General features: G+C 40.4%; 1 protein-coding gene across 3 annotated transcripts; it reads right to left on the reverse strand.

Annotated features, from left to right (window-relative positions):
- Positions 1-749: 749 nt before the first annotated feature.
- Positions 750-10365, reverse strand: LOC307004303 (uncharacterized protein). Of its 3 annotated transcripts, none has more exons than XM_079623422.1 (6): positions 10257-10365; positions 9837-9893; positions 9042-9238; positions 8798-8957; positions 8455-8564; positions 750-1606 (listed from the first exon to the last, which is right to left on the reverse strand). In XM_079623422.1, the coding sequence occupies exons 3-6, from the start codon at positions 9123-9125 to the stop codon at positions 1112-1114; spliced, it is 849 nt and encodes a 282-aa protein (XP_079479548.1). In that variant the 5' UTR covers positions 9126-9238; positions 9837-9893; positions 10257-10365; the 3' UTR covers positions 750-1111. The 3 variants fall into 3 exon arrangements, with proteins under 3 accessions (XP_079479548.1, XP_079479547.1, XP_079479549.1); XM_079623421.1 differs by having other exon boundaries at positions 9042-9249; XM_079623423.1 differs by lacking the exons at positions 750-1606; positions 10257-10365 and adding an exon at positions 5797-6524 and having other exon boundaries at positions 9042-9249; positions 9837-10118.
- Between the last annotated feature and the right edge of the window lie 1026 nt (positions 10366-11391).

Consider the following 11391-nt stretch of genomic DNA (forward strand, 5'->3'; position numbering starts at 1 on the left):
CACCTTCTGTCTCTCGGTATAAAAACATACCTTTCTGAAGAAATGGCACCTGCGTCAATAGCCGGAGGAGCGAGCGACGGACCAGATACAGTGGGAACACGGCCGAGATCAGAAGGCCCTGCCAGAGCTTGATCTTGACGCAACTTTATATTATCGGCTCGCAATTGGGCTACAAGCTCTTTCAGCTCCTGCAATTCCTCCTCCATTTTTATAAAACACAATGGAAGAACTACCCAAAAACCTCCAAATAGAGTTACCTGCAGTCACAGTCCACGCTGCTGTCCCGTTCCGAGCAGCAGTCTTCACGTACTCTTATACCTGGCAGATTCATTCACCAACAGGCGGAGATCGCGTCATTCGTCCGGCAGCGACCGATTGAGAACCAAATATGACCAGGGCGAGCAGAAAGCCAAACAGCAATACACCAGGAACTATTATTGTAGTAGTATGACGTGCGTTTGTATCCGGCAAACGGCGCGCGTTCACCAATCAATACAAACGCTCGGCCCAACTTGCGCTTATCCACGAGCCGCACAGCACCTCCAGCCAGCGCACCAGACCAACAGCAGAAAATGACGCGCTAGACAACACGCAGCACCTTGACACCAAGTGCGGTAACAAAAACAGCCATCTTAATATACCCAGATGAAATGAGACGCTGATTACCCACGGGCCTCTAGGGCGGAGTCAACACCTGCAAACAGGATGCCACCCAACAGCAGCACTTCACTACAATCGTATGGATAGGATTTACCACCTTAGTGATAACAGAAGTCACAACCATAAAAACCATTAAACTGTTTTGTGTTACGAAGCATTGGACGAGCAATTGAATCAGAGCTACAAACGAGCACAAACACTTTAGAAACATGCCAGTTTCCCTGTGTGTCTTGCCAGTCAATACATTCAGTCTCTAATAATAAGGCTTCTTTAATAAATGGTGTTAGTAATGTTAGCATGGATGGTTTACTTGGCCCAAACCATAACGCTGACATCAAAATGTGACTTTTTCTCAATTCTGGTTCCAGTTTAATTACCTGACACTAAATTGGCCAAATGATGCATTTAGAACTTTTGAACACTGGTGCACCATCACAATTCCAAATTAGCGTCAAATAATCTTTTCCAAGAACTCCACTGTCACATAACATTTGATACTCTTCACCAGTATGTCAGAGAGAACCCCACAGGTTCTAGTTTTTTCATTAAGATTAACACCATATTCTTGCAAAAGCTGCTGAATCAGTGCATACACAAGAAAATAGAATCCATTCTTAAGGTTTGCATTGGCATCAAATTCTGTATTGCAAGTGTCACACTGAGAGGGACAGTCTCCTCTGACGCCTAGGTATTTTAAACAACTTTCACAATAAAAGTGAACTTCAAATTTAGATGAACTTCCAAAATCTTTGTGGAAAAGGTAATGTGAAGATGGGAGCAGACCTGGAAACATTATGTTAAACATTTCCAGTAAGTGAGTAAGTGCTTTGCCTGTTAAATTGTGCCGTAACAGATAGGACATCAGCATTAATACACTTTCTCCTTTTGAAAGAGGTGCACCAGGATACAAGGGCCTGTCACCAGTAACGGCTATATCTTCAATTCCCTACAGGGAGAGAGAAAAAAAATATTTAAAAATGTGAGCAGCAGGATGATCAGGATTATCAGTCCAGCTTATTTTCTTTCCTTTTCTTGGGTATATTTCCTAGAAATATTTACCCTGGATATCACTTTATCATATCCTAGCTGCAAACCAAAAATAACAGGGTATAAAAAATAAAAATAACAAGGTTTGATACATTCTTGAATTTTAGAATTGCCCAGGAATGATATGTCGTAATGGTCTCAATATTCTCATTAGTTTATATTTGTGTTCTCTTTCATAGGTTCACTCAACGCTGCGGATAGCGCAGTGGGATATTCTCTGAATGTGCCGATTGTCTGAAGCCCTATAGAATCAAGCCAATTCATTGGCTGATGGCGTCCGCACGATATGGCTCCGCCCCGACGCTCTTACGTCGCATTATTACATATTCGCACGCGCACCATCTGCTCCTCAGATTTCTCTACCTTCAGAATGAAGCGGTCACGTTTGCCCTTCGCTCGTGATTTTTCTGAACACTACAAACAACTATAACTAAGGATTATTCTCGGCGCTTCTGCGACTGTTCAAGCGGAACTCTGTTTCTCCTTACGGTGAAGTTGCCATGGAATACAGACGCTGTACTCCGCCATGTGCTCGTTACATCGCTAACGACGACCCACACAGTAAGTGCGTTAAATGTTTGGGTTTTTCACATGCGCGTGAGGCAGTTATAGGATCGTCTAAATGCAAATTCTGTGAAAATTTGTTGCTCAAAACCCTCAAATCGCAGCTCGCGGTCTTTGAGAGAGAAGACTCTCGAGGATCCGCGGCTTGGGGTTCGGATGTAGAGCTTGAGGATGTGGAGTTCGAGCAGAGGAGCCCCGCTCTTTCTCTCCCTCCCTCCCCTCGACACGCGCAAGGCATGCCAGTCGAATTTTCACACGATTATTTGCACGCGACGCGGTTTCTTTCGGGCTGGAGGATATACTTTTTATCGAGGCTTCCGACTCGGAAGATTTCGGGCCTACTCTCGCCAACGAGGTTATCCCGCCGAGCGGCCAGGAAGCGCGGCCTACGCGGAGCTCGTTGACGTGCTTCCGTGCGCTACGGAGAAGCTCCCTTCTCCCTTCTAAAGCATGTAGGACTACTTCCTCTCTCATTGGGAAATCCTACATGGCGGCTGGGCGGGCAGGCAGGCATGACCCTGCACACTATGGCCATTCTCCAGGCCTACCAGGCGGACGTCCTGAAAGAAATGAACGAGGGCGACGGCGTGACCCCTGAAGCGGTCAAGGAGCTTCGTAAGGCTACGGATTTAGCCTTAAAGGAACACTTCACCCATTTGCATTAGACTTTGTATCTTTAGAAACCCAGTCACATTTTCGAATGGTCATGGTTTATTCCCTTATTTTCCCATGAGATGGGAGAAATAAGGATTTAAGTGTTCCACTTCCTGCTTTTTATGACGCAAAAATCGTCATTTTGCGTCATAAAAAGCAGGAAGTCCAATTTCTTTGAATACGGGTAAGACTACAAACACTAGCTCATCATTTATCCAGTAGAATGCGCTGTTCCGCATGTTTTCAACCCGCCCATAGAGAGAGGGATCTCACCATAGACAGTGGCTGCATTCCAAACCGCATACTTCCCTACTATTTAGTATGGGAAAAAGAGTAGGCGAGCGAAAAAGTATGTATGAATCCAAAAGAGTAGGCGAGAATTACCTGGGTGACGTACTAATTATCGCGAGATTCGGACTTAAGTGCGTTCCAATATGCCTACTTTCCTACTATATAGTAGGCGAAAACAGTACGTGAAGGAAGCAGTACGTTCGAAACATCAGTATTCATAAAAGAGTAGGCGAGAAGTTCCCGGATGGCTTACTGCTTCCAGCCAGATTTTTGAGTGCTCAACAGGTGGATACTCTTCTATCCCAGGAGGCCACGCGAGGGGATACGTCATTATCAAACATCACGGAGATCAGCGACGCGCGGGGTTTCAAATGTGAGTAAACACGGTTCCTTGTGTTAAAATTGCATGTGTTAAACTACTATAGAGTAAACGTTTTAACTGTTGAAGGTGTAAAGGAGTTAGACAGTATAGTATGATTGTGATTTGGCTGTAAAAACACGTTTTATTATGTATAACTTTAGCTCTAGCTGACGGGAGCTGCAGTAAGGACACGTAAGTTACGTCTCTAACGTGGATTTACATAACCATAAACATCTTAAAGACGCTTATTTTAAACGTCTATTTACATCTGACAGGAACATCTTTTATAAGTATTGCAGAAGAGCACATCACAACATGAAATATCCATCTGAGTGATATGTGTGCTATTATGTAGCCTAGAACATATCTATAAAGTAACTAAACATAAGTTATCTATTTTATTTGTCCATTAGTACTGTTGATAAATTGAGGAACATGTATGTTGGATAAAAAGTTAAAACAACCTCAACATGTAAATGTAGTGTTGAGCTCATAAATCACAGAGGTTATGGGAGTCTTGTCTGGATGTTACAGGGACAGATGAACAGATGTGGGTTTATCCGGTGGAGAGAGGCTCATGAAGCTGATGCTGTCATCAAAGGCTTTGAGTGAGTATACTACAGAAATTAATAATAATTTAAATATTAAGTTGTAGTTTATTTTATTGTAATTTCAAACAGAGTTATTACAGCACCTTTCTGATTCTTGATTTCTGTGCATTTGCTGCTCAGCTGTTGTGGTGGAGCAGGACCTGCAAGGAAAGATGATGGTGGCATTTGTGGAAAAAAAGTGTTCTTGTCTGCTAAATAATACTGAAATCAAATGACATTGTGCTGTTAAAACTACTGCTTTTGTGTTATGTTTGTGCATTTTTGTAGGATCTGAAATGTCAGCAGACTGGTGTGAGCACTGAGGATGAGGAGCACAGAGCTGAATCCTGGAGATGGTGCCATGGACGAGACCCTCCATCACTCCACCGGCCCTTATTGCCTCAGATCGTGAAGCGCAACACATCACGCAACAAACTCCGGCACTCCGGCACTCCGGCACGGCTCACCTCTGGCGGTCCGCTGGTTCATCAGAATAAAGCCGCAGAATGGGAACCGCTGTGTTGAGATGGCAGTAGATGTGGTTCAGTGCCTGTAGCCTATATACATGATTGTAGTTTGAATAAAGCTTTGTTTCATGTGTTGACTTGCATTTGTTTATTATGTGATGGTGACTTTCATTCATTAATTTACTCCTTTATTAATATTTATCATTGTTGTCAGTAAATCAAATATCATTATTTAATTAATTGTTTGAATGAAAATGTAGATATGTTCACAATATACACATCTAGAGTGTATTCATGCATAGCTATGTCATATGACATACATTACATTTTGTTTGTTTTATTGATTTTTTTCAGTAAAAAGTAATATAATTAAGTATCGGTCAGTATTTGTCACGGTAAGCCACTTTTGCTTGTGGATGAAAATGTTTGGATATAAAATAGGCTAAAGAAATTAACAACATATTCAAGAGATGACAATTTTGGGATTTCGTAATAAAAATAAATAATATCGTTAAGGATAAAACGGTGGGTCACATGAGTAGGGTTAAATATAAGAACTTAAATCAACCCTAAATGTATTCTCAAAATAAATGGGCAGCAGTTTCTTTAAAAAGACCATAAAATGAGCAAGTTTAATCAATATCAAGATATTTACAGATAGATGAATTAAACGTGTCGTTCAAATCTTTTAAGTTGTTGCACTTGTGATAACGCGTCGTAGGTCACATGATAACGTCAACATGGCAGATGTCCGGTTCGCATTCATACTTAACGAGATTTGGCTATAAAGTACCTACTCTTTTAGCGCTCGTTAAGTAAGTACTTATTGAAATTAAGTACCTACTCATTGAGTATGCGGTTTGGAACGCAGCCCAAGATCTCACTCACAGAATGTACATAGTGTCAGCCATCTTTTATTGGGAGCTAAGCTAACAGTTTCTTATTCTGTGGAGAAAGCTGAGTAGTAGGGGTTACCATCCTCTTTTTCCCGGACATGTCCGGCCGTCGAGATCGTCCAAAATGTCCGGGATTCGGCTTTTGCTTTCTGCAGTCGCCATTCATTGTTTACATGCACACCTCTTGTTTCAATCTAACTGAATTCATTCCGATTGGTGAATCTGAATGTAGTGTTTACATGAACGCTAAACAAGTGATCGGTTGATGTGCGTTTTAACATTGCTAAGAAAATTCCCGCTCCTCCGTGAGAGAAACGAGACCGATGCGTCTCACAGGCGCCGGCGCCGCTCATCAGTAATCATGCCACCGGCCTCGCGTCGTTCTCCCGCGGCCGTCAGTCTCGTTCCTGCTCGTCACAGTAAACATGATGAATGGCGACTGTAGAACGCAAAAGCCGAATCCTGGACATTTTGGGCGACATCAAAATACCGGGCAGACTCACGGAGACTCACTAGTAGCATAGCCTTGTTTACTGTGATCTCTTACCGGTAGGCGTGGCCTCCTAGGGCAGCGAAGCAAGTGCATTCTGGGAGTTGTTGTCTTTCATCCCCATAAGCCAAAAATACATTTTCTGGCTTTTCTCAGTCTAGAAGGCTCCAAATTAAAAAATAATTTAACATTTCTTCTACATAAATGACCCATTTTAAATACACATTCATCTTTCCAGAGGTGAAGTATCCCTTTAAGAGCCACCAAGCATACCGCACGCGCTATAGGTCGCTCTATGGCTGGTTCCGTTGCGGTGGAGCACCACTTGTGGCTTAATCTCACGGAAATCCGTGACAAAGAGAAGGGTTTTCCTCTTGGACGCCCCCATCTCTCAAACGGGCTTGTTTGGTGAGGCGGTCAACACAGTGGTTGAGAAATTCCGCTCCTCCAAATCTCAATCGGCCGCGTTCAGACAGTTCATGCCCAGGAGGGCTAGGGAACCTTCTGCAAAAAAATGCAACAACGAAAACTACATCAAGCAAGCTGCAAAGAAGCCCAGTTGAATAGAACATTTTTGTTGTCATATATTTGAACAATTATTGTTTGGATTTGTGGTTTCTTTAGGAACTGATATCTTGTATGATGACATTTTCGGACATGGCCATTGACTCCAATGTTAAATGGGTCCATGGCCAATTCTTTTATAGTCTCGAGAGAGGAACCATTGTCAAAAAAATGTTGTCCACCACTCTTGTTCATCCAAAACAAACTACAATATAGACTCAAGGTGTTAAATACCGGAATTATCCTTTAAAATAGTACACTTACAAGTTTACTACTAGTAAATATTGACATTAGTATACTTACTACAAAAAGTATACTTATAAATGTACTTGAACATTACTCAAGTATACTTCATAAAATTAACTTGAAGTATACTTTTTTTTGTAAGGGGGTTCATCAATGAAATTCAGTAAATGAACCAGACAGCCTTTTCAATGTCAGCTTCTGAATCAAGCTCATGCTCAACCAGAGAAGAAGTGCAATAAAAGGAAAAAACGTAAACACGTTATTGTTTCTGAATAAAAACCTCTAACTCAACAACAGGACATAAAAGGGGGTCTCAGGGAATATTTCCTTGGACACAGGAGGGCTTTGGGGTTTAAAAAACAAAGATTAAGAATTGAAGCAGGGTTTGTGCTAATTTTTTTGTTTTGTTTGTTTAGTTATTTGCACTTTATTTACTTAGTTTTTTACAAAAACAAATTTTAACTTTGTTTATAAACTAAGGGAGAGAAGTGTATGAATTTAGTACAATCCAAGTACAATGGATTTGTTCTATTATTGTGCCTAAACAAAACACTGAATAAAAAGTAACCGAAAAATAAGTTTTAAAACATTTGTTCTTCAGTAATAATTTTGTGCACTTTAAAAAAAAAAGCCAAAGTAGTACTGGGAAAGGGAGAAATGATGCTTTGTTATATTATTGTTACTATATTACTTGTATTATTGTTCTATTATTGTTTTTCTGTTCTTAATCTGTTAATATTACTAATCTCCAGTGATACTTTTTTGCAAATTCATTTATTACAGTAATAAAAATATATATTTTTATTTTTATTAAAATGCGTCCTGTTTTACATACACGTGATTACAAAGCACAAATCACAAAATATTTTAGTGGTCATGAAAATGTATAAATAAATAAATACGCTTAATGTGCAAATAAATGCATAAATAAATACAAAAATCCACATATTCCAGTTAAATTACATATATTTGTCCAGAAATATGAGGATTTATATATTTATGTATTTATTTGCACATTTATTTATATATATAGCCTAAATTATGTAGAATTTTGTGGATTTATTTGTTTGTTTATTTATTTGCGTATGTAGGCTATTTATTGATTGTTTTTGCAGGTTTCATCCTCCATAGACTTTAGCTTTGTGAAATAAAATGCTCAATTAAATGTTGAGGTCGCACAGATTTAATTTTGTCTTTCATGCTTTTAAAATGAAAAAGTATAAGTATCGGTATCAATATCAGCGATACTATGCATTTACTTGGTATCGGATTGATACCAAATTTTACAGTATTGCACACCCCTAGTTGAGATTCATTAGTTGAAAGTACATAAAAAAGTGTTATATGCTAGTTTAGATTTAAGTGGCAAATCCAAAAACATAGAAGTTTAAAAAAAAAAAATTATTCAGTGTACCGATCATACGCTATAACAATTATATTTGATTAGACACATGACAATTCAAAGTGTGTGTGTGTCTGTGTGCGCGCACAAGAGTAAGTGAGCGACTGTGTATTTGTGTGTGTGTGTGTGTGTCTGTGTGTGCGTGAGTGAGTGAGCGAGAGAGTGTGTGTGTGTGCGCGCGTGAGCAAGATTGAAGATTGTTTTTGGTCAAAATCCTCTTACCTGAACATTTTTCTTTGCTTTCTCACGATGTGGAGCATGCTTAAGGGTAACGGCTATCATATCTTCCACATTTTGGGTCTTGTGGTGTGGGTACACCTTACTGCAGGCACCTTCAAATAATACATATTTCACAGTAATTATAACTAGATCACCGACAAATGTAGAAAGTACTATTCCAGATAGTATTAAACATCTATAATATTCTCATAACAGACCATTACTACTAAAATGTATATGCTGCGTTTGAATGAACATTTCAATCAAAGAGAATGAATCTATCACATTCCAATGCACTTTTTGCAACCTTGGAGACAGGATCTCATGAAGAATGTTTTTAGCTTACGTATTATCACATCATTGATCAGCAGATGCTGAAATGCCCGTTTTCCTTTTCTCCCTTTGTAGCTGTATTCAGCCCAAAGGGAATTCTCTCCGATTTTCTTTAGCATTCTTCTAATGCCATCCCCCAAACTGCCTGCACTCTGAAGACAAAGATATCGAATCTACAAACAAACAATCAGTTATCAAAGAACAGTGGCAATAAATTGCATAGCATAACATAAAACAGCATTTGTTTCAGCACATACAATCTTCTTGCGAAAATCAACAGCTGTCAGCTTTTCGCACAACTCTTCCAATTCCTCCACTGACTTGCATGGCTCCTCTAGCATCTCGAGGCAGAGGTGCTTGGGTGGCTCACAGACTGTATCCCAATGGCTGTTTTTATGTCGGCATGGATTTGGTCGAGTTTCAGGAGTATTCTCCTCTCCAAACCATCAAAGAGCTGAGAGATTTCTGTGAAAACATTGTCAAACATTGTCTCTCTCTCTCTCTCTGATTGTTTTCTCAATTTTAGCAATTATAGCCATTCAGCATAAATAAAATCTATCAATTTTAACATTTATTTAATAAACAATCTTCAAATAAATATTGTAATCAAAATATGTCCTTCAAAATATTTTATATATATATATATATATATATATATATATATATATATATATATATTATAGCAAATGGCAAAAAGACTGATTGAACAGAGCTGATTGAAAGGGGTCTGATTGAAAATTGTATAAGTTAAATTTATAATTATGGGGTGGTGATGGCACAATGGATAAGACACATGCCTTTGGTGTGAGAGACCTGGGTTCGAATCCACTGTGAGACACCAATGTGTCCCTGAGCAAGACACTCAACCCCTAGTTGCTCCAGAGGCGTGCGACCTCTGATATATAGCAATTGTAAGTCGCTTTGGATAAAAGCGTCAGCTAAATGAATAAATGTAAATGTAATTAAATAAAGTGTGACTGTGTGACTGTTAGAATCACAATGCTTGCACGTACTGTATCTGCAGGTCATGTGTATAAATTCTTTCTTCTTACCTTGAATCTGTTGGCTTGTAGAACTGGACTGTGGTTGGAGTGTTGAAGTAGATGGAGCTGTAACCACATCAATCAAAACGGTCAAAAAGTTACAATGAGTTTTCCTGCACACCTAGGCTGCAATTATTTGATCAATATGAAAGTTGAAACCGGTATAATGTGAAATATTACTACATTTTTTGTACTTGTTTTCTATTTTATTTTATTTTCAAATGTAATTAATTTAGGCCTATGTGATGGCAAAGCTGAATTAGTATTCTTCATGATTCTTTTTTGCTGCTCAAGAAGCATTTATTATTATTATGAATGTTGTAAACAGTTTTGTTGCTGTTTTATTTAATTTAGTTTTTAAAAAGTCCCAACCTTAAACTTCTTTCTATAACTACTCAGTTGAAAAATATAAACTCAAAAAGTACTCACAAGATGTCACAGTGTCTGGTGGTTCCCTGGGTTTAACACTAGAGGTCTCAGTTTTCACGGTGTCTAGGCATTTTCAATACATTTCCCATAATCCTGTCTGTCACTGATTGTTCATTTCCTTCAGCTGTTTCTCGTCACCTTGTTTGCACTTGTGTATATATACCCTGTCTGTTTCAGTGTTTGTCACGGAGTCCTTGTTTAATGTCCCCACACTTCCGTTCCTGTTACTCACTTTGGATTGATTACATGGTATTTGACCCCTGCCTGGACTGATCGTGAGTACGGATTCCCCTAATAAATATTGCATTTGGATCTCTCTCTCTCCTGTGTGTTCCGTGACAGAAGGACTCCGTCACCTAGAGATCCAGTATTATGGGGTACCGTATCCTCCCTCCTACCACGGAGAAAGAGAGGATGGGGCGTGTCCAAAATGTGATGAGCTTTCGTCAGCAGGGCCTGCCGGTGGGTTGTATAGCTCAGTCATTTTGGACGCTCTCGAGGGGAATGGGATATAATGAGGCAGCATTAAAAGGAATTTTTAATACCTGTCTTGATGACCCATTGCCGGAGTGGGAAATGAAGGGTCTGGAAGTCTTGGACTTTTGGGGGTTTACCAGATACCTTGAGCATCGGAGTCAGTGGGATACAGCAGTCACGTCTGGGTCTCCTGAGAAGATGACCGACACACCTGAGCCGGTGAGTGGAACTTCCCCTGAGGCAGTGGGCTCGATGCTACCGTCTTGCCATCGTAGGCGGAGAAGGAGGAAGCACGTCACGTCTGCCCAGCCAGAGATGGTTCAAGCCATGTCTGCCCAGTCGGAGACAGATCGGGAGATGCCCATTCTCATGGCCGGGGGGTCACTGATCGGCTATTTAGAGCGTTTAGCTCGGATCCTGGAAATGCCCCTTAGACCTTCAGTCTCTGCTGTTCCAGAGCTGGAGCCAGTGTCTGCTGTTCCAGAGCCGGAGCCAGTGTCTGCTGTTCCAGAGCCGGAGCCAGTGTCTGCTGTTCCAGAGCCGGAGCCAGTGTCTGCTGTTCCAGAGCCGGAGCCAGTGTCTGCTGTTCCAGAGCCGGAGCCAGTGTCTTCTGTTCCAGAGCCGGAGCCAGTGTCGTCTGTTCCTGAGTCGGGTCTGG

This window comes from Phoxinus phoxinus, assembly GCF_949152265.1.
Source record: "Phoxinus phoxinus genome assembly, chromosome: 9".
Classification (NCBI taxonomy): Eukaryota; Metazoa; Chordata; class Actinopteri; order Cypriniformes; family Leuciscidae; genus Phoxinus; species Phoxinus phoxinus.